At 42.1% G+C, this 24,984-nt stretch overlaps 1 protein-coding gene across 1 annotated transcript in view; it reads left to right on the top strand.

Moving 5' to 3' along the window:
* LOC126298339 (homeobox protein SIX3-like) overlaps positions 1 to 24,984 on the top strand; it is a gene marked incomplete at its 5' end in the record, with an annotated part of 322,307 nt that overhangs the window by 113,898 nt on the left and 183,425 nt on the right. Inside the window, one exon of the mRNA XM_049989635.1 lies at positions 17,673 to 17,807. Within this exon, the coding sequence (XP_049845592.1) occupies positions 17,673 to 17,807 (135 nt within the window). The remainder of the gene's footprint in view (positions 1 to 17,672; positions 17,808 to 24,984) is intronic.

The raw sequence follows: 24,984 nt of genomic DNA, 5'->3' as shown, positions 1-24,984 counted from the left end.
GCCATAATTCAAGAAATTATCCATTTCATTCGAGTGATTTTCCAAGTTCTTTGCTATTTCTAGTAGAATTACTGTGTCATCAGCAAACCATTATTTTTTCTCCTTGAAATTAAATTTCTGTTTAAAATTTCTCCTTAGTTTCCTATACCTCTTGTCCAATGTACACATCTAATAAATTCGGAGTTAGATTACAACCCGTCCCACTCCGAGCAACAAAAGTAAAATGGAAATACCTCATTCCAACACTTTGTAAATTGAGACATGAAACAAGATTTTAGTATTTTCTCAACTTTAGAGCTGGCTCTTGATCTCATCTGTGGAAGAATGGGTGGAGAAAATGGTTTTGGAGGCACCCGACATTGGAGTGAAGTGAAAGAGGCTACTCGTGGGACACCTCAACCACAATGGACTGTTGGGAATTTCAACGCTTTTCCTCCCGTCAGAACAGTACACTTTTAACATGCCATTTTCAAGCCTGTATGCACAGGTGTTCTCAGCAATACCAAGAGACGTTAAGACCCTCGACTCTTGGGCTTCTGTTCTCTGTCTGATAGTAAGGATTTAGCTTTCCCGACGATTCCCAAAATCACTTACAGCAAATGCTTGGTTAGTTCCGATGAAATGTAGAATGCTGGTTTCCTTCCCCATTTTTGACCAGTCTTAGTTTGCGGTCCAACTCTTTTCGTATTTTAATTTAGGAAATGGTATCGTGTGTATTAAAGAACATGTCGTGCTTTTCCAGTCACTCTTCTCTCCACACGACATGTTTTGGCACGACCGCTGACGTTTGTCTGCATACCCCGATCTCCTGTTATGGTTCGACCTCAGTCCTCTAATGACCTCGACGTCACGGGATGTTAAGCCCTTCCTCCTCAGTCACTTAAGTTTGCATTACTCATATATTCGCAAAGCACAATACTCAGAAAGTGTTCTCAACTGGACTAATAGACCACGTAACACCATAGGAGGATAATAGGGTGTATATTAAAATAGTCACCCTGCAGAGAAGTGCAGTTACAAGCACAATGATAGGGCCAGTCAGAATAACTGTTACTGAGATAACGCCCATAAATTTCTAACGGAGGGCCTATTGGCTGACACCCTAAATGTTCTTCAAATTACCAGTGTTAATCTGAAATAGCGAAACCTTTTAGGCGATGGCGAATGCTTGCGCAGCGCAGCAGGCCAGTCTTGGCGCGTTGTTACAGTGATCGTTTCCGGTAGGATCTCGTGTTCTTAAAAAGAAACCATCTTAATATTCCCACGAATTAAGTTAGGGAAACCAGAGAAAACACAAGTTAGGGTGAAAATACGGAGATCATAGCTCGGATTCATTGAGATAATCAGTCAGGTGAAAATCAGAAAGTCAGAGTAATACATTTCTACATCTACATCAATACTCCGCAAGCCACCTGACGATCCCTCCTTCCCTGTTGCAATCGCGAATGGCGCGTGGAAAGAATGATTGTCGGTAAGCCTCTGCATTATCTCTAATTTATCGCATTTTCTCGTTGTTGTCACTTCGCGAGCCATATGTGGGAGGAAGTAATATGTTGTTCGACTCTTCTCGGAAAGCACATCTTCTAAATTTTGATAGCAGGCAGTTTCCCGATGCACAACGCCTCTCTCGAAGCGTCTGCCACTGTACATCTCTGTATCGCTCTAGCGCCGACTAAAAGATCCCATGACGGAACGATCTTCTCTATCTCTTCTACAGTTCTACCTGATAAGGGTCCCAGATGGATGAACAATACTCAATAAGCTCCTTATAAGCTACTTCTTAATTGGATGCATTAAATTTCCGTTAGATTCTTCCTGTGAATCTACTTTTCCTACTATTTGTTTTATTTAGTTATTCCTAGTTATTCCACCTAAGGTCGCTCAGTATAGAAAGTCGTAGATATTTGACGGTAGTTGCTGTTGTACACTGAGGTGACAGAAGCCATCGGACACCTCCCAATACGCCTGGCGATCTGAGGCGCCTTGTCACGGTCAGCCCGGCTTCCCCGTCGGAGGTTCGAGTCCTCCTTCGGGCATGGTTGTGTGTGTTGTCCTTAGCGTAAGTTACTTTAAATTAGATTAAGTAGTGCGTAAGCTCAGGGACCGATGACCTCAGTAGTTTGGTCCCATAAGACCTTACCACAAATTTCCAAAATACCTCTCAATATCGTACCGGACCTCCTTTTTCTGGGCGTACTGTAGCAATCGACATGGCATGGGCTCAGGTCGTTGGAAGCCCTTGCAGGAATACTGAGCCCTGCTGCCTTTGTAGCCATCCATAATTGCAAAAGTGTTGGTGGTGCAGGATTTTGTGCACAAACTGACCTTTCGATTATGTCCTACAAATACTCGATAGCATTCGTGTCGGGTGATCTGGGTGGCCAAATCATTCACTCAAATGGTCCAGAATTGGTGCCCAAGTAGCCGAACATATACATTTACAGTCAAAGATCCACGTAAACACAGCCCACACCATTAACGAGCCAGCACCACGAGCTTGCACAGTGCCTTGTTGACAACTTGTGTCCGTGGCTTCTTGGGGTATGTGCCGCACTCGAACCCTATTTTCAGCTCTTATCAAGTGAAATCGGGACTCATCTGACCAGGCCACGGTTTTCCAGTCGTCTAGGGTCCAACTGATACGGTCACGAGCCCAGGAGAGGCGCTGCAGGCGATGTTGTGTAGTTAGCAGAAGCACTCGTATTGGTCGGCTGCTAATATAGCCCATTAACGGCAAACTTCCCCACACTGTCCCAAAGGATACGTTCGTGTTACGTCCCACATTGCTTTCAACGGTTATTTCACTGTGTGTTGCTTGTCTGTTAGCATTGACAGCTCGACGCGAAAGCCGCTGCTCTCGGTCGTTAAGTTAAGGCCGTCGGCCACTGCGTTGTCCGTAATGAGGCGTAATACCTGAAATTTGGTATTGTCGTCACACTATTGACCGTATGGATCTCGGAATATTGAATTCCCTAACGATTTCCCAAATACAATGTCCCATACTTCTAGCTCCAACTGCCATTCCGCTTTCATAGTCTGTTAACTCCCGTCTTGCGGCCATAATCACCTGAGTATAAAAGACAGGCCAATGCACTGCCCTTGCGTACGCGTTGATACCGTCATCTTTATATGTGCCTATCACTATCCCATAGCTTCTGTCACTTGGGTGTACAGTCGTGGATTGCTTTTCCCGTGCGTGCCGTATACATATGGGTCAACTTCACCATGCATCAGTCCTCTGTATATCGTTACTGTCTTCTGGCTTTGTACCTTCTTACAGTCTTTTGGAAAGCATTTGGTCATTATTTTGGTAAGTACATTTTTCACGCAGATGATTTAAGAGCTATAATAGCGATAATATTATACAACTTTGATACCCAGTAATTTAAAATCGAAGCGTACGCTGCGTTTGTGGACACGGTCAGCAGACTATGAGTAGACGAGTGTGTGGAACGCGCCTTCTTATTGTCAGATCCGTCTACGTTCGCAAAAGTCACTCATTCTGTCCGATTTTTCTTTGTACAGTGGCCTACCCTTTTCCTGTGGTTTTGCGGTCCTCGCTGTAGACCCACGAACAGTGTCAAGATTGCTGGTACGGTCAGTCTTTAACTGGCAGGAATGTTTTGTGCTGCCGACCGAGCAGCAAGTCCATCGACGCGAGCTAACCCTCAGACAACATCCCGTGTAAAACATAACTTGTGCCGTCCTAGAATTTCTTGTCATTGCCCTGACTCTTAGCTTTCACGTTATCTTATTTTTTGAAGGTTAACTGAGAAACTTGGACATTGAAGTATATAAAAATATAAACGTTTTGAGAAAATTGTACTTTTGAACGGCTGGTCACGAGCCCTCACGAGGCCTGACGCCTACCACCTCGCCTCGGATCCACCTCTCTAACCAACGAACTTCATCGCCCTGAAAATGTACTACCCGAGGGTTGTGAAAATGACAATAAATCATATATCTCTGTGGAATCTAAAGTACATTATTTGGAGCGACGATCTGCCTCGAAAGGTCAGTTGGACGAAGCACGCGTTTGACTTGACGACAAGAAGGTTGCCAACACGGGAAGGTAGCCACTAACTGGCGTTCATCACAGCAACGTCATTCATTCAGCACCTATCGCAGGACACAAAACTTCACAGAGCTACAGCGTAGTGGTCGCATGGCGTCAAAAACAGCACCTGATGACCAATACCTACAAACTGCGGCTAGTAGGTATCCCAAGGAGAATGCAATAAAGCCGCAAACTTCTTTTTTGGTGCCAACTGGGAAGGCTGCGACGACCGAGCCACCCCCATACGATATACCTGGCCTTACTAATAACGGTGCCGTGAGGGGTGTGGTCACACGGACTGGAACCTCTATGAATGTGAGCGGGTTTGCTTCACCGACGAGTATAGCTTTTGTCTGACGCGTGATGGTCATCGCTGAGAAGTGCGGAAGAGGCCAGGTATGAATGCATTTGTAAATTTGCCTCACTGCAACTTAGCCTAAGCCTCAAAGACAAACAAAGGATGAGTGAATCCTAAATTAGTGGAAGGAGTGCTATGGATGAAGCTGTCAACGAATTCGAAAGTACAGTTCTGTCTATCGAAGTTTTGGTGTTACGTTAAATCAGTAAAAGGATCAAAGCCATCTGTCCAGACGCTCTGTGGACATAATAGCATCGAAACGGAGGATGGCAGAGAGAAGGCCGAAATGCTAAATGTTCCAAAACTGTTTCACTGAGGAAGAATGCACTGCAAGTCATCCGATAAATCGTCACACGAACGTAAAAATGGAAGATATCTAAATAGGTGACCAGGGTATAGACAAGCAACTGAAATCGTTCAACAGAGAAAATGCCACTGGAGATGACGGGATACCAACACGATTCTACATAGACTGTGCAAAATAACTTGCTTCTTTTCTAGCTGCAGTGTACCGTAAGTCGCAGGAGGGGTGAAGCACTCTTAATGATATATAAAACACGTGTCATTCCCGTTTTCAAGAAGGGTCGTCGAACAAGCGCACGGACACCTGTATCTCTAACGTAGATGTGTTATACATTTCTGGAACATTTTTTATGCTCGCTATTATAATACAGGGTATTTCAAAGATGAGAATGGCCTAATTTTGGACTGTGATAATTGCGGAACATGGGACGCACCGTCAATGAAATGTGTATTTTTTGACTAGGTGTGGTCTAAAATTTCAGAAAATCGTAGCTAGATGTCAGCCAATGTGTCTTCCTAGCTTACAGTCGATTAGGAGTAAGATGGCGTTCGGTCAACAGAAGGGGTTTTGTGTGCTGCAGTTTGCAAAGAGTGAGTCAATGATTTCAATCCAGCTGCTTTTCGTCGGCATTTTGATATTGATCCGCCTACATCCAAAAACATTCGTCGTTGGAATCGCCAATTTGAGGACACAGACTGTTTGCTCGCACTTCTGGTGACGTGGTGGAAAGAACTCGATATTACATTCTAGCGGAGTCGTCGAAAGTCGCCGCGCCTCATACGACTGTCTGGCGAGTCTTAAGGCGTCGTTTCATCTATAAATCACACAGGCTACAGTTAGTTCAAACGCTCCGGGACGGTGATAAAAAGGAAACGGCTTGACTTCAGCAGTGCCCCGCTAGAGGACATGGAAGACGGTACATTTTTTACCACGGTTAATTTTCAGTGCTGTGGCAACAGTCATTGTTAGTTGTAAAGTAAACAGATACAACGTGCGCATATCCGGACTCCAGATCCCTCATATCATTAATGATCACGGGAAAAAGTGCACGGCCCCTTCATTTTTGAGAAAAACACAGTGACTGAAACTGCTGCTTAATTTGCTTTTTGTCACAACTTTAGGAGCACTTCGATGACTTCATTTTCCATCAGGATGGAGCTCCACCACACTTGCACAACAACTTACGTCGCTGTGCCTCAACTCTGGGTAGAGAGCGCAGGACTCCGAGACACTGTCCTGCACTCGCGGCCTCCAGACATGATCCCAGGCGATTTTTTCTTGTCCATATATGTGAAGGAAAGTGTGTTCATTTCACCTTTACCCGTGGTGAGTCATCAAAGGTGTAGACCCACTTCAGTCCTTGTAGAGATAGCCAGCAGCCATCTGTTGCGACTGTGCAGGTGCACAATCACCATCTAAGAGTCTTACGGAGAATATAGCAAGTCCGTCAACCAAAACTTGTGCACGCACAAAATTTTTGGAATTGTCTTTAGAACCAGCAATGCTGTTAACCAGTCCCTTGCTGAATTATCAACACATGTGCAAACACTAACAGTCCCTACTTCTCACATATTGTCCATATACTATGACCAACAGAAACGTGTGCAGTGAATTGATACTTAATTTAAAGAACTGGTGTCTATACAATTATAAATTTAAAACATAAAAATACAGTTACAAAGGCACAAAATACATAATTAAAGAACATAACAATACAGATAACATTTGTAGCAAAACGGGCTTTACAAAAGAATAGAAATAAACATATACATAAGTGTTACAGGAATTATGACATAAGTAAATACATAAAAGATCAGAATAATTATTGAAACATCAACTTCACACATGAGCATTAAAACAGAACAGAATAAATAATGTCTAAACATCTTTACAAAGAAAATAACATATTATCAGAAAAATTCTACAACAGAAATCTTATTACCTAAACACATAAAGACAGGACAAACACAGATTCACATAGCGTAATAACACAAAATACAGGACAGGGTTTGTTTTCAGTGTGACATTTGGTACTGCAGTCCAACCCAAAACGTCATTCTGTAGATCTTTCGTCTTATCTCGACATTTGTTTCCACCAAAAATGCTTTCTGTATTTTGTTCACATCCTCTTTCAAAAATAGTTTTCCTCCACTGTACACTGCTTTTTTGGCCAAATCTTATAGCTTCTCAATGCATTTCTTCCAATTCAACACAACTCGTTCTCTTTTATAGCCTACCCCATCTTAAGCTAACTTAAATCTACTGAGCTCAGATGCTAAACTAAGGGACGAGGCAATGCAGCAGCACAAAACAATTAATACAAACAGCAATGAAAAAAGAATGGAAGTTGTCAAAGCAAGCAGCAATATTAAAACTAATATAAAGCAATAAAAAAGTGGAAGTTGTCAAAACAAGCAGCAATATTACAACTAATATAAGGCAATGCGCAGAAAACAAGAAAAATAAATCCGTAGTAAAACTGGCTTAACAGAGTAATACAAAGTCAAATTCAGTAACATTATGCCTGGAAAACAGCAGCAGCAAATGCAATAACTTTTACCTAAACATGACAAAGCTCAATCAGAAAAAATATTACAGTAAAAATGACCATGTTTCATACCTACGTCACATCTTATACTAGGGTGATGCATCACGAGAACTTACTGTAGCAGACAAGTTACCAAATTGTAAAAAAAATTATTTATGTAGTTCCTGTGAAGGGAAATGTCTATTTATGTTCCCTCGTTTTCTTGGAAGTAGATCATAATTTTTTTTACTGAATCTTAATAGTCATTATATATATATATATATATATATATATATATATATATATATATATATATATATATATATATATCAGTTCATGACACCAATTCTTACAAATTTCAAAACTCCGCCATCTCTCTCCCCACGTCCACCACTGCTGGCGGCTCACCTCCAACTGCGCAACGCTACCCGCTGTTAACATCCAGCCGCCCAACACTACAATGGCAGACAACAATGCAAACCAGCCACAGACTGCACACGGCACAGCCAGTGATTTTCATACAGAGCGCTACGTGGCGGCGGCGTTACCAATAAAAAAACCTGTACAGCCTACTTACACATGTTCATTTAGTAAGTGCTAAAGCGTCACGGAGATGCTATCCCAACGTCAATTGGATATGCTACAAGAGAGGGGTTCTGGATCACAGTGTGGTTTAATGTTAACTTTCCGAGAGTGAACTTTCCCAGAAGAATGCTTTCTTCTATGCGTATTTTGCGAAACGATCATGAAGATAAAATTAGAGAGATTCGAGATCACACGGAGTCTTATCAGCAATCGTTCTTCCCTTGAACCATTCGTGACTGGAACAGGAAAGGGTGGAAGTAGTAGCATTACACAAAGTACTTTCCGTCAAACACTGTAAGATGGCTCTTAGAGCCATTTTAAGGTAGCTCAGTCATGTTTTTGGGCTGGCATTATGTGCGGATATTAGATCCCTCTCACCGTTATCAAGGATATTTTCATCGTTTTGCAGTATCGGTTCAGAATCCTTTATCCTGTCCATCGCTACAGTCAACATTTCGGCGATGGGTTCATCTTTGAAGACGATAATGCACGAGCACACCGCGCCCACCTCGTGAGCACCATCGTCCAATAGGCACATATCTGCTGAATAGAATGGCCTTTAGGATCTGTTGACATGATCCAGATTGAGCATGCTTCGAGTCAGTTGAAACTTATAATGCGTCGTCACAGGGAACCCTCCTCAATCACTGGAAGACTTCAAAAGGACCGTCGTCGGAGACAGGACAAGCTTGGGCAGCCACGATCACCTTATTCGCACGTCAAGGAGGCTCCAAGCTTATTATAATGCGCACCGCGGAGCTACACAATTTTGGATGTTACCTAACAACAGATTTATATTTTAGACATGTACACTTTCGAGTAGAAAGCCTTTATTTTATTATTATTTCGTTTGTATTAAGTATTAAAGTTGTTTTTTGTTTTATTGTCATCCCCTGTTACTCTTGAACCTAATGCCACATACGTCCGCAGCGATGAAGGTGACGCAAGAAGTTTTGGAATAGTTTAGATAGGAGGTTTGTGTTGTCCAAGGCTTAAAGAGCAGAAGCGGTATGAAGCAGTCTGGGGTTTTCATTCGGCATTCTTGTACGACCTAAAGGTGGACGGACACCACTACTCGAAAGATAGTTTTTAACTAGCATTCGTTACAGCGGCTTCCCCTGTCAAGACTGCCGGCTGCAGGTTAGCGTATAAGCACCACCTATTGCGTACTACTAGGCATGCCTCTAATCTCGTAACAAAGCTGATCGCTAGAATGGCAACTGATTTTGTAGCCGGAATGATTCATCAACCGAGCTGTTGTTACAAGGGATTGACGACATTCATTTTCCCTAAGCCTCTTAGCCAGGCTGCATCAAGCAGCAGACGTTGCGTCTTCCTGTCCCTGCCTTCCAGAGGCAGATCCCTTACTAACACAGCATATCCACTCATAGATGGATTCGACAATCCTGCAGCCATAGTGTGTTCTCGATTCAGAATTTCGACTGCGTGACATTAAGTATCGCTCATTATGTGTAATACTTCATAAAAGAAAAGCATCTCCCCTTTCTTCTGCCCTTTCTAGACAATTACGTGTGGACTTCTCGTCCCTTAGTTTTTACTTGGCGTCGACGTATTACTGGAAAATAAGGTTTCCATTTCCTTTAATATCAACTTTTTAGAATATGTCATCCGTTCCGCTTCTAACTCACTTGGTATCTTATGAAAAATGTTTGTACAGGACATGCGGTCAAATGTCGTAACCATTACAGTTTAGTATGTATATATATTTTCCGTCACCTAAGCTTAAGACCTAATTAGACGAAAACGTTTAGTGGAGGTCTTCATCCAGCAGAGAATGTCACAAAAATGAGGGTGAAATGTTTTCTCTCGTACAGCATCTTGCCGTATTTTATTATTGGCAGGTCTCATTTAAGTCAGTTAATGTTTAAAAGAGAAACTTAACACTGTTCAGCCTCACATCGCGTGAATTGCAGAAGACAGTGTTTACTTGTATTCATTCACACGATTCTGTTCAGTACTGCTAATTGCGAATGCAATTACTTACATATTTTGCTCAGAAATCAGCTTCGTACAGCGTAAAACAACGAGAAATTGTTGCCTACGGTCATTGTCCTGATCATTTTCTTAAACCGTCTAACATTATTTCCTGTAAACAGCAGCAGTATGTTTCGAGTATTCCGTCTTGAGCGAAATATATTTTACAATTTTTCTCCCTTTACCCATACGTACTACTGTAATCAGTGGGGTTCCCTATATTACACTTAACAGCACATATTGTTTCTCCATGTTGCTGCCTGTCTTCTGCAGTACCACTGATATTTGAACGTAGTTCATCCACAGTCTTGTTGCTGGAGGTTGTGTTTCTACGTTGTTAAATATAATGACAGGAAACCCGCAGATGACTGTGTATCAACACCGAAACATATTTCTGTATAGATGGAGAAACAAGAAATAGTGTTTCCTTCAAGGCGAAGTCCTCAAATTATATACATTCTTCAAGCAAACACGGAAGCTGATAGTGCGCTCTCTCAAAGAAAATGACCTCAGGTTAGTTAGCGAAACACTTCATACTATAGGGCTGAGGAAAAGTAGGAAAAAATCTTGTCACGGAAATGTTCCTTCGTGCTCAAGAGGAACGTCTTACAAAGTCCGTACTTTGTGGAATTCAAAAAGAAGGAATTGCTCCATATTCTGAAAAGTGTTGACGCACTTTGCCAGTGGAAGTCAAGGGGAAAAGAATCACGATGTGGCTGCACTACAGTGTTCTGACATGTGCGATAATTAACCGCTAACGAAGGTATTTGGTTGGTTAATCCCTATGGCTGTTTTATCTCACTCCAAAAACCGTCATCGGAATTTCAACCTTACCCTCCGTTCAGCTCCCAGCGGGCACCCAATCCATAGAGAAAACACCACAAATGAGTTTTTTGGCAGTTCTTTCTCTTACCCTGACGCATACAAAAGCGAAGTTATTGAAGTTAATTTTCTGGTTGATTAGAGGTAATCCAATTGTTCGTGAGGCAGCAATCCAATAAGGAAAGTTGACAGAGGGGTCCGTGCGAGAGAGTGGCGCTTGTACACAGCGCTCGTGGGGCAGCACCAAGAAAATCCATAGTACCGTCTGTCAGCGAAACGCGGACTCTCAAATCGACCGCGGAACAGATATCTGTTACCAACTCGCTGCTGGAATTCAGCCTAAGCGAAAAAACGGAAAAGGTACGAACCAGTCAACTACGTCACTCCAATAAAGCCTCACCCTTTGATTTCAGCACTAAGAGCTACTTGTGTTCATTATGTGTCAGCTTATACGTAATCCATTCAGTGATCCTTATTGTATTTCTTTTTAAATGCTTTTTATTGGAAGCTAATTTAACTTTTCGTTGTGGAATAAGACTTGAGGCATTTTATTTTGGAGCTTTTTCCTTTGTTTGTTTGTGATACATTGGAATTTTATATAGGCCTGAATAGTAAAACAGTCAAGCGGTTTTGAGTTTTTTTTTTACAAAAAACTGTCTATCTCGAAGAATGCGATCTTTCAGTAATTTTTTATGACCGATCAGGAACATGACTTAATGCAATTCATGACTGGTCGTGAAACGCATCCATTCAGTAAAACATTCAGTGATCCTTACTGTATTTCTTTTTAAATGATTTTTATTGGAAGCTAATTAACTTTGCGTAACGGAATAAGACCTTGACCATTTTATTTTGAAGCATTTACCTTTCTTTGTTTATGGTACACTGGAATTTTATGCAGGCCTTAATATCAAAACAGTCAAGCGAGACTGAGATTTAAAAAAAAAAAAAAAAAAAAAAAAACCTCTATCCATCTCGAAGAATGCGATCTTTCGGTAATTTTTTTTTATGACCGATTAGGAACATGACTTACTGCATGATTTGTCGTGAAACGCAGGAAAACAGTGATGTATTCGAATTAGTGCTATAAATATTTCGATAAGTTACAAGATATGGGTGCTTTCCTTTAATTCTACTTATTGCTACGCCGTTACACTACGGTAACATGATGTGTATCGTTTGTAGCTACAGCATACTTACGAAAATGTCAAAGAAACGTAGCGGAACGTATGTGTTTGATCCAGGACGTCCCATTTTCAGGTGTCCTCGATTTTTAGGCCTGACGTATTACCTCCAATGGAAATATTCATAACCCACTGTGCTCATCGGTTTGCCCATCGGTTTAGCTCCACCTTCATTCAAGGAGAGGTTTATTGCTCTGCCTTCAACATATTTATGCTATATATAGTTACTGTTCATGGATGTAAGTTTTAATTACTCACATAGAAAGACAGCCACAACAAGACACTGTTCCCTCGATTCAACAATTGTTTAGAAGCTGGCATTCACTGTACAGTTACTGTTATTATTATTTAGCTTTCCAAGTGATGAAGGCTTCTCGCTGCAGGATGAACAAATGAACAATATCTAGCAACTCTGATTGATTTTCACAAACATTTGTTCAGTTTCTATTCCGCTTTAATTTTTTTCAGTCACTTTGAAAATTAACATGGGTGCCCCAAGAAGTCGGCTTCCAGTGGGAAGCAATTGCTTCACTTTTTTTATGGTCCTGTTTGGTGATGGTCTATTGACATGTACTGTCCATTATAATCTTTTGCCTATTTTTGCCACCTCACCTGGTACATTGTACAAATGACGAAACTCACAATTATGCGATATTCTTTAAACTTTATTACAGTTGCCTCTTACAGCGCCAAATCCTCTTCTTGTCAAACTCCATGTTTCATATCCGTATGTTAAAAATTTGTACGAGTAATGATTTTCATACGCGCAATTTAGATTTCCCGGAATGTAGCTTGTTTTTGAGAACTGTGCTAAGGCCATAGCAAAATCTATTAGCCTCTTGAACTCGTAATTCGATAACAGGTTTCGTGGAACTGTTAGAAGCCAGCTTGGTTCCAAGATCACTAAATTCATCGGTCTTTGCAAAAGTTGTTTTTAATTTGGGGGATGGCGATTTAAGATGAAGTACATTGTTTTATTTTTATTCATAAAAAGTCTAGTGACTTATTTAAAATTTTAATTGTGGCGTGAGATCTTTTAATTCATTTTCATTGTCAGATAATAAAGTAATGTTGTCAGCGTGCACCAAGATATTAGTCTTGGTTTTCAACTGCGCTCCATTTTCTAATAATTTCAATTTATCAATTATTACATTAATTATAGTATCAAATAGAACTGGAGATAATGAACACCCTGGTTTGGCTCACGTTTTGACCTCGAAATCTTCAAAGATTTTGGTCATAAATTTTATTTTATGGTTTTAGCTTAAATTGCACCATTTTATAAAATTTCTTTTGTTGGAGATACCATGTTTTCTAATATATTCCTGTAAATATTCACTGTTAATACAGTCAAAATTTTTTTAATCTATGAAAATAGCTTGTATATGTTGATTAATTCGCATTTGTTTTCTATCCATATAATTACAAGTTACGTATTGTCAGTAGTTGGTCTAAACCTACATTTTGCATCGTCCGGAGTATCTTCAATATAGGAGCATATCCTCGCTAAAAGCATATTTGCAGAAATTTTATATGCTATATCAATAAAGCAGTTACTCCATAGTTCAAGAACTGTTATGCCTTCCTTTTTGTACATAGGGCAAGAAAGTCTTATTTTCAATTATGTGGGAATTGCTTGTATTTCTAGGTCCCACAGATAATTTTTTTTGGGGTGGGGCTGTTTATTAAATGTAATTTGTTGAGCTTAATGGCTTTTCAAGTTCCTTATGCTCTCCTTAATTTCTAATAAACTGGATTCATCAACTTATGAGTGAGTAGTTAAATGTTCAGTACTTTGTTCGAGAGAGGCATCTAGTGTTCAATTACCGTAACTTATTCAAGATATCGGTTCCATGCAGAATTTCAGCCTTTTCGTGATACAGAAAAGAAAAAAAGCGTCCTAACATAAGTCTACAAAACACAAATGTTAATTGCAGATGGAGAAATAGTTACGAATAGAGAAATTAAACAGTGTGAGAAATGAAAGTAGTACTTTACTTGTATGGTGCAATATGTGGGATTAAAAAAAGTAAAGCCAGGAGTAATGCGGGAGACAGTGCTTGAACGTCCTAAAACGAGAGGGCAACTGAGGGTTGGGAGCTGCGGTTCAGGTGACGCCTACTGGCTGGACGGGTTATGGAATCAGATGCAGCAGCATGTGCTGGCCCCGGTATCAGGTGACAGGCCGTCTCCCTTACGCGCTCGAGGTGGTATAAGCGAACGACGTTTGACACTCCATCTGCTACAGTCGCGTCGGCTAGTGTGAGCCGAGGATGCCGTCGCAGCCAATGGAAAAACTTAAAACGTTTGTCGAATATGTCAAACTTTTGAAACACATTCAGAAATATTATATCGTTATCTTTCCCCTCGAGTTAAACTAATAGAAAGTTTTTATAAGAAGCGTCCAGACTCGCTGCTGTGTGATATTAATTTTTCTTATACTTTCACTGCAGATTTGTTTCGGCTAAACTGCCATTATCGAATAACCTGCGGTGCACTTAAGTGACATTATTTTATTTATACACAGATATATCTGAACAAGCATTGCAGGTACTTTATCAGATTCCGAAATGTATTACTAAGGCGATTCTCGAGAAATTTGAAATTTGTGTGCACATAAGAAACCAACCACAAGACACATTTAACGAACAGATGAATCTTAAACACCAATACTATTTAATAATTTTTATTAAAATATTCGAAAAAGAAAACGAATAATTCTAAGTGCAGTACACAGACAAAGATAACGCACACCAAAATAAAATCTTAACATCGCTGCTCGTACACATACTGTAGAAACACATGTCAGAGCGCCAATACAGTACGTAAGAGAATGTCATAATTTACGAAAACTTATCAAAAAGAGAAGTTAAAAAAAGCATACAGGTCAAATAACAAACCCTACGCAATAAACACCTATAAATTAACAGCGCTTACGATCGCTATAAAAGTAGAATACTACAGACCTACAGCAACCTTAGATGCACGCACAACCAAGCAATGTACGTGTCATCTGTATAACAGTGCTTATACTTTGTAAACATATAATATCGTAGCTCCAAAACTGTCAAATTACTGTTATTACAGATTAATAACTACCTTAAACTGACAAATAGAGAACGACAGTTAAAATTCACTTGTTAACGATGTTATACGAATGTCAGTCCGTATAGACAATACATACTCAAGTAGCAATCCGTGCTCAGTGTTCCACGATAACATAAATATATATAACGAAAATAATGTCATCTACATTGTACTTCAGGTTACTCGGTATGGCAGTTTAGCCGAAACAGATCTGCAGTGAAAAAGAAACAAATGAAAATTAATATCACTTAGCTGTAGGTCTGGACACTGCCACTTGCTGACTTACACTACGCTACAAGTCCTAAGGAACATAAACGAACATAAAGACTAACATAAAGTTACCGGGTTACCAGCTGCACGAGTTCGCCGAAACTGCGCGACCTTCCGAAGAAAGTCCGTCTCATTTCCTTCGCCAGAATATAATAAGAGTGACACTCGACGAAGCAAATGTTCAGCCCGAGAGCAAGATCTAAAAGTCCGATACTGCAGTTTCTGTGTTGTTAATAAGATTGCTGTAATGCTGTTCCGGACAAACATGCTTGTTCGGGAAACACACAATATGTGCACAAGTACAGGTTGAGACTCACGAAGTCTACGTATGGCCATGGACCGTGCACGAATCATCAAAGCGGTTAAGGCAACCGTTAGTGTAGACTGAGATATAGTGAGGTGACAAGAGTCATGGGACACCTGCTAATGTCGTGCCCTGCGTAGCGCATCATGGAAATATTGAGCCATGCTGATTCTATAGCTGTCCATAATTTCGAAAGTGTTGGCGGTGCAAGATTTTGTGCACGAATTGACCTCTCGATATTCGATGCTATTCGTGTCAATCATCTGGGTAACCAAATCACTCGATCGAATTGTCCTGAACGTTCGTCAAATCAATCGCAAACAACTGTGGGCCGTGGTCATCCTTAAAAATTCCGTTGTTGTTTCGAAACAGGAGGTCCACGAATTGTTGCAGATGGTCCTCAAGTAGCCGAACACAACCATTTCTTGCCAGTGTTCTATACAAGGAAAGGCCACACCGTTATGGCGCCACCACCAGCTGCACAGTTCCCACTTGACAACTTGAGTCCACATGGCTTCCTGGGATTTACCCCACACTCGAAACCTACCATTAGCTCTACTAACTGAAATCTGGACTCATCTGACGAGGCCACGATTTTCCAGTCGCCTAGGGTCCAGCCGATATGGTGACGAGACCAGGAGAGGCGCTGCAGGCAATGTTGTGCTGTTGGCAAAGGCACTCACGTCGGTAGTCTGCTGCTATGGCCCATCAGAGCCAAATCCCTACCCCCACTGTCCTAACGGATACGTTCGTCGCACGTCCAACTTTGATTTCTGCGGTTTTTTCACTCAGTTTGCTTGTATGTTACCGCTGCCAACTCTATGCGAACGCCGCTGCTCTCGGTCGTAAAGTGAAGGCCGTCGGCTACTGCGTTGTCCGTGGTGAGAGGTTATTCCCGAAATTTGATATTCTCAGCACAGTCTTGACATTGTGGATCTCGGAATATTGAATTCCCTAACGATTTACGGAATTGAATATCCCATGCGTCTAGCTCCAACTACCATCCCGCTTTCAAAGTCTGTTAGCTCCCGTCGTGCGGCCATAATTGCGTCGGGAACTCTTTCAAATAAGTCTCTCGAGTAGGAATGACAGCTCCTCCAATGCGCTGCCCTTTTATACCTTGTGTACTCGATAATATCGCCATCTGTATATGTGCATGTCACTATCCCATAACTTTTGTGATATCAGAGTAGGTTTTAAGATCAGTTGTGTCGAGAAGCAGCTGAAATCGTGAAAACTGAACAAAGGTGACGGTCCGATGGAATCCCTGTCAGGTTGTATACGGAATTTTCGGCTGAGCAGCGCGGACTGTCAGCGCGGAGACCAGTGTTGTAGACACGGGTGCGGAGACTGGCGCGCCGACAAACGCGAACACTGGACTGAGAAGAGTGCCACTACATCGTCTTTTCAGTCAAATGCTCGCTCTGCTTACAACGGCACGATGGATGTATCAGTGTGTAGAGGCTCGGAGAAGGATGAACTTCGTCAGATTACATTCCCATCGTCATACAGGCCCAGTCCCTGGCGTGATGGAATAGGGTGCACAACACTACCACCTCTGGATCACATTGCCAGTAGTTGAGACAACACATATATCATTTCTGCCGTGTTAGTGCCGGTGGCTGTCTCCTGTCTTCGAGGTCTCCGTGGCGTTGTATTTCAACGAGACAACGCAAAACTGCATGTTGCCCCTGCTGTCCTGGCCTATCTCGATATGGAGGATGTTGGACAGTTATCCTGGCCAGCACGTTCTCCAGATCTTTAATCTGCTCAAAACGTTTGCTCTCGGAGGGTGAGGCGCAGGGGGGTTCAGAGAGACTGGCGTGCCTCCACACGGCTGCCACTACGATTGCTGAACTATGCATAGCACTGAAACAGCACCGAACGACATACTTTTATCTGTCATCCCTCTATACCTAGCCGGATTAAGGCCATTGATTCTGTTCTGTGTACTAAATTTCGCATTCTGCGTACACCAAAATTACCTAAAAATTTATTCGTGTATTCTTCCTGCTATAGTGTTTACGCACAATGAGTGAAGTTTCTCTTTTTTACTATTCTTCCTGGATTTGCTGTTCTATTGGTGAGCAGTGTAAATGAATACTCCATCCTTAATGAACTCAACGAGATATTACATCGTTGCTGCGTTTGTGCAATTGCGGTCTGTCTGTTTCTGTAGACCCTGCCTCCGATCATCCTCGTGGAGCGATAGTCAGCCGGCGCCCCCCGTCAGATCTTGCCAGACTCGAATAGAGGACGCCGCGGAACCCTTTCGCATACATAGCCACGAGGGAGCAGAAGATACTCGTTGGAGGTGAGGAAATCGCAGGTGTAATGTTTTGTTTACGTAAACCGTGGGAACTGTGCACTAACGGTTTACATCCCGCAGTGAAACCAGTCGGCTCGCTTTCTGTACACACCCGCCACAGTAACGGAGTGCCTGTAGCTAGGCGTTCCTTTCTCCTTTGCACCTGTACCATCACTTCGGAAATCCCGTACGGTTTCTGGCAGCTTTTTCTTTTAGCTGAGTCTGTGTTAATTCCGCGTGTGTATTCGACTCAATCCTATGTTATTTTCGGACGCCACAAGCAATTTCACCTAACTGAAAAATCCTCACCGTTGACTTTGGCGACAACGATGGCGTCGTGTATATTAAATATTGTTGCTTGAGCAAAATACTGTCGTTCAGGGAAACGTACTCAGATGAGAAGAACAGACACGATCACAGTTCATTGCGCGCTGAAGCTAACAGGTGAGTTGCGTATACGATTTTTCACACATTTATTGCTTTGTTGCTCCAGATATGCTTATAAGATGTCATTGTCACGAAGGAGCTGCTGCCGGGAGTGAACTTTCAATTAACTGCTCCTTACGTTCTCTAGTGGTGCGACGGGCAACTGGACGGCCTCATCTGGTGGCAGCTAGTGTGGGCATTCATTTTAGATATTCTTTCGACTGAAACAGGAGAGTGCCCATTTACGCTGGAAAAATAAATCGAGCCGTCGTCTTCGTGAAAGAGCAGACCTACCACAATAACAAACACGAATGGTGTTTATTAGCTCAAAATTAGGATTGGATTTTTATAAAGACAAATAGAACAAGTTTTATACGTTTACCTTTGCGACAACTTTTTTTCTCCGTAGAAAACATGAATGTGTCGTAGAGAATCGCTGTGATTACAATCGAATCACTGAAATATCGCTTCCCAGGCGTATGTGGCAATCACTTGACAGCGCAGCGTAAGAAAGGTCTTAGTGAAGATAGTTCACTACAGCTTTCCTCTTACCCGAGGATAATCGATCAGGTGTAGTTATATCATGCGAATCAGTGCGGAAATGATTCTCGATATACATAACAATACAGTAGCAACATATCATTGCAGTACTTATTACAATCAGTAATGTTATGTTTCCGCAGCCGAATGAACTTGAATATCTTTTAGATCACTGTAGACTTCGACACGAATTCTCATTCATTCGGCAGATCACTCAGCACTGTGTAAATCGAAGGGCAGAAGAAAACACTGGTCCCACATGGATCAATCATATACCCATCACGCCATTTGGCTCCGAACGGGCGTCATTTCAGTTATGGTTCAAATGGCTCTGAGCACTATGGGACTCAACATCTGTGGTCATCAGTCCCCTAGAACTTAGAACTACTTAAACCTAACTAACCTAAGGACATCACACACATCCATGCCCGAGGCAGGATTCGAACCTGCTACCGTAGCGGTCACGCGGTTCCAGACTGACGCGCCTAGAACCGCACGGCCACACCGGCCGGCATTTCAGTTGTCTTTCATGGTAACGACCACTGTGTAGGAGAACGTGTTTTTTGTAGATACGTTTGTTTCTATAACACATTATTCTCAAAAACTGTGTCTTATAAACAGTGAAGTTAACAAGATAGCCACATAAATTTTCGATGATAAGTATTACAGGTTCATCCTAGATCTTGTGTTACACTAGCGTAATTCGTTTCAAAAGCTGTCTTCATGACAGTGGGATCATACCTCTTTCGAAGAATGCCGAAAATGGCGTATCCGTCGATTCTGTTCTTTCTACAGATATGCAGAGACGAATCTCCAGGCTGCGTATGATTTCTAGTAAAGGAGTTACGAAGTATGAAATTGCACAACATACCTCCTCCTGTCCAGAGGTAGGGAATCCTCGATGTTAGTATATGTGGACAAATAAATCAGCCATCTATTGTAGGGCTCAAGAGAGATCTCGGACTGGATGTACTTAGCTACTGGAACTGTGGTTCGCTGCATCAATGCCGAGATATTTTTTGTGTAAAACCCGTTAAGACAGGAGAGTCATGTACGACGCTCCTTCGAAAAGAAATCGTACACTTGGAACACGTAAAAATAATAAGGCTTACAAGCACTCGTCGACCGTAGCCAACGATCCACTTCCCGCTGAATAGACAGTAGAACCGGCTAAAGCCACGTACTTTCCACAACTAACCTGATCCAATAATAGGAAAAGATTTTTTTTTTTTGTTTTTAGCGGGAGCAGTGAGATGCGTGATGGTTGGAAACGGGGAGGATAGAGGAAAGGACGAGGGTGTGGGGGGATGGTGTTTGTGTGTGTGTCGATACACGATAACACTGCTATTACTTTTAAGTAGCGTACCTATATGAGTTTCACTGCCAAAGAAATTGTTAGTAGGAGCAACCCCGTTAGGAAGGCACATAGCTTAGCTGCCTTTTGACGGAGCCAAAATGCACAGCACCATCTAATAAAAACAGTAGGATGCTGTACCATTACAGATGCTGCCGCACGTTATAAGGGACCATATTCTATCTAGCTGCACTTGTATAAATTTATAAGCTTCAGATACTACGTTAAAGTCTGAAGCTGCACATCTCATCGTGCAACATCGTAAATGAAGAGTAACGTACGGCGCTTAAAGCTAGGAAGACAAGTACGTACTGTTAAGTCCGATGTGTGGTCACGAGCACAATTTGGTTTCGTGTTGTGGTAGTGAAGAGCACCGTTGCCAATTTATAGTTGATACACTCATCGCCAGACGGCTTGCATGCCAATGTACAGTACCACGGTTTTTGGTAAAAGCACGCAAGTCGTCTGACGATGAATGTATAAATTCAATAAAGAATATCAAAACCAAATTTTTGCTAGCTGCTGCAGTACGTTATAAATGTTCTTTATCATATAAAATTCGTGGCTCTCCAGTAGTATCGTCATATGACAAAACAGCGGTTAGTGTTTAGTCTCGTCAATCTCGAAGACTTCAGGGAAACGGTATAAGATCAGCTGGGCAAAGTATGGAAAGAAAAAGGAGCAGCAGTGTGTTATTCGATGAAACGTGCTAGTAGTGCGATAAAATCGCTTAGAAGAACGGACTAGTGTGCGCGGACGGAGATTAGAAACTCGGTCGCTTCTGAGCGCCCGACCACAGACTGAGACTCATAAATATCGTTTTAGAAGATCGTATTACCGAAGTATAATGTGCAGCTACAATGTGTCGGCGAAAACCGCGGCTCCCGCAAGCAGAGTTAAGTGGTGGTCGAGCATATCACCCGCGAAACCACACAGGCCAGCCACTGGAACAGGTTGTGTGTGATCGTTAACGCGTTCACCTAGAGGCCATAATACCTCCTCGTCTATACGCCCTGGAAGCGATTGACGCTGCCGGAGCTGTCGTAAGGGTATCGTTTATTCCTCTTTGTTCCACAGTTAGAGTCAAATCAATCCTCGGTGTGAAGGACGAACTACTGTTTTCGTAGCTGATCAACAGCAGGGAGGAAGGAGCTGTGCACTACCAGACACTTTATACGGTCATATCTTTCTCTTGAGACAGCACAAAATGGTGTATATATCTTATGTTTCCAATTAAATGTTCATATAAACAGCTGGAGATGTAGCATGTGTCTGACTTTTACATCCTCCGCATGCCATCGTGCGGTGCGTGGCGGAGTTTACCTTGCACCTCTACTTGTCGCTTCCTTTCCCGTCCCAGTGAAGGAAAAACGACTACCTAAATGCCTCCGTACGGGCCCTAATTCCTCTTACCATATTTTCGACATCCGTTGGCTTTAGTAGAATCGTTCTTCAGTCAACGTCAAATGCCTCCAGGGATTCCCACTTGAGTTCTCCGATATACTTCCGTGTTTTCCTAAACTATCGGTAACAAATCTAACAGCCCGCCTCTGAATTCCTTCGATGTCTTCCTTTAATTTGACCTGGTGCGGATCGCAAACACTCCTGCAGTTCTCAAGATAGGGACGTACTAGAGTGCTATATGCAAACGACCCACACTTTCCTAAAATTCTCTCCATAAACCGAAGTCGATCTTTCGCGTTCCCTAACACGATCCTTACATGCTCGTTCCATTTCATATCACTTTGTAGCGTTACGCTTAGATATTTATTTGACGTCACTCTATCAAACAGCACACTACTAATCCGAACTTAACGGTTTTGTTTCTTCTACACCTCTGCATTAACTTACATTTAGAGTTAGCTGTCATTCATCACCCCAACCAGAAATGTTGTCTAAGTGATTTGGTAGCCTCCTACACGACCTTCCTGTACACCACAGCATCATCAGCAGAAAGCTGCTCACCCCGTCCGCAGATCATATGTTTTCCAACGTGTACAAACACTTGGGATTGATCGATGAGAGGATACGGAACAAACAGGTGAAATGAACTTGTTGTTGTTGTTGTTGTCTTCAGTCCTGAGACTGGTTTGATGCAGCTCTCCATGCTACTCTATCCTGTGCAAGCTGCTTCATCTCCCAGTACCTACTGCAACCTACATCCTTCTGAATCTGCTTAGTGTACTCATCTCTCGGTCTCCCTCTACGATTTTTACCCTCCACGCTGCCCTCCAATGCTAAATTTGTGATCCCTTGATGCCTCAGAACATGTCCTACCAACCGATCCCTTCTTCTGGTCAAGTTGTGCCACAGACTTCTCTTCTCCCCAATCCTATTCAATACTTCCTCATTAGTTATGCGATCTACCCATCTAATCTTCAGCATTCTTCTGTAGCACCACATTTCGAAAGCTTCTATTCTCTTCTTGTCCAAACTAGTTATCGTCCATGTTTCACTTCCATACATGGCTACACTCCAAACAAATACTTTCAGAAACGACTTCCTGATACATAAATCTATATTCGATGTTAACAAATTTCTCTTCTTCAGAAACGCTTTCCTTGCCATTGCCAGTCTACATTTTATATCCTCTCTACTTCGACCATCATCAGTTATTTTACTTCCTAAATAGCAAAACTCCTTTACTACTTTAAGTGTCTCATTTCCTAATCTAATTCCCTCAGCATCACCCGATTTAATTTGACTACATTCCATTATCCTCGTTTTGCTTTTGTTAATGTTCATCTTATATCCTCCTTTCAAGACACTGTCCATTCCGTTCAACTGCTCTTCCAAGTCCTTTGCCGTCTCTGACAGAATTACAATGTCATCGGCGAACCTCAAAGTTTTTACTTCGTCTCCATGAATTTTAATACCTACTCCGAATTTTTCTTTTGTTTCCTTTACTGCTTGCTCAATATACAGATTGAATAACATCGGGGAGAGGCTACAACCCTGTCTCACTCCTTTCCCAACCACTGCTTCCCTTTCATGCCCCTCGACTCTTATTACTGCCATCTGGTTTCTGTACAAATTATAAATAGCCTTTCGCTCCCTGTATTTTACCCCTGCCACCTTTAGAATTTGAAAAAGAGTATTCCAGTCAACATTGTCAAAAGCTTTCTCTAAGTCTACAAATGCTAGAAACGTAGGTTTGCCTTTTCTTAATCTTTCTTCTAAGATAAGTCGTAAGGTCAGTATTGCCTCACGTGTTCCAACATTTCGACGGAATCCAAACTGATCCTCCCCGAGGTCTGCATCTACCAGTTTTTCCATTCGTCTGTAAAGAATTCGCGTTAGTATTTTGCAGCCGTGGCTTATTAAACTGATAGTTCGGTAATTTTCACATCTGTCAGCACCTGCTTTCTTTGGGATTGGAATTATTATATTTTTCTTGAAGTCTGAGGGTATTTCGCCTGTCTCATACATCTTGCTCACCAGCTGGTAGAGTTTTGTCATGACTGGCTCTCCCAAGGCCGTCAGTAGTTCTAATGGAATGTTGTCTACTCCGGGGGCCTTGTTTCGACTCAGGTCTTTCAGTGCTCTGTCAAACTCTTCACGCAGTATCGTATCTCCCATTTCGTCTTCATCTACATCCTCTTCTATTTCTATAATATTGTCCTCAAGTACATCGCCCTTGTATAAACCTTCTATATACTCCTTCCACCTTTCTGCCTTCCCTTCTTTGCTTAGAACTGGGCTGCCATCTGAGCTCTTGATATTCATACACGTGGTTCTCTTCTCTCCAAAGGTCTCTTTAATTTTCCTGTAGGCAGTATCTATTTTACCCCTAGTGAGATAAGCTTCTACACCCTTACATTTGTCCTCTAGCCATCCCTGTTTAGCCATTTTGCACTTCCTGTCCATCTCATTTTTGAGACGTTTGTATTCCTTTTTGCCTGCTTCATTTACTGCATTTTTATATTTTCTCCTTTCATCAATTAAATTCAATATTTCTTCTGTTACCCAAGGATTTCTAGCAGCCCTCGTCTTTGTACCTACTTTATCCTCTGCTGCCTTCACTACTACATCCCTCAGAGCTACCCATTCTTCTTCTACTGTATTTCTTTCCCCTATTCCTGTCAATTGTTCCCTTATGCTCTCTCTGAAACTCTGTACAACCTCTGGTTCTTTCAGTTTATCCAGGTCCCATCTCCTTAATTTCCCACATTTTTGCAGTTTCTTCAGTTTTACTCTACAGGTCATAACCAATAGATTGTGGTCAGAGTCCACATCTGCCCCTGGAAATGTCTTACAACTTAAAACCTGGTTCCTAAATCTCTGTCTTACCATTATATAATCTATCTGATACCTTTTAGTATCTCCAGGGTTCTTCCACGTATACAACCTTCTTTCATGATTCTTAAACCAAGTGTACTTATATCCGGAAATACACGGTTTCAAAACTAGAGACCATTTACTCAATCGTATATTGTTACACAGATTGCAGTCTAATACGTCCTGTACCGTGCAGCTACAGTACGTGTTGAAAACGGTTTCCATGTGCCTCAGCGCATGCGTGTACGCGTATGTTCTGTCTCACACTTTTACATCGGCCAGGCTGCATCCAAACAGTGTCAAAGGCAGCACGAACACGCTGCTCCAGTGTCTCCACATCTGGAATGGGCTGTGCATACACGATAATTTAGAGACGGCCCACAACCAGAAATCGCTCGTGTCGAATATCGGTGAACTCTGCGTAGAGGTGGCCTCATCTGTGAATAAGATGGATGACACAAAACCGGGAATCAGTTGTCACGGAGAATGTTCCACACGGTCGTCTGGCTTGCCTATACTGGCGGGCCAACTGCCTGGTGCTGACACGGCGCTCGCCTTCCACAGTATTTCCTCCAAGTCTGGTGT

The sequence above is a fragment of the Schistocerca gregaria genome, chromosome X (genome assembly GCF_023897955.1).
Source record: "Schistocerca gregaria isolate iqSchGreg1 chromosome X, iqSchGreg1.2, whole genome shotgun sequence".
Lineage (NCBI taxonomy): Eukaryota > Metazoa > Arthropoda > Insecta > Orthoptera > Acrididae > Schistocerca > Schistocerca gregaria.
Note: the sequence above shows the minus strand (reverse complement) of the source record. Positions and strands in the feature narration are given on the sequence as shown.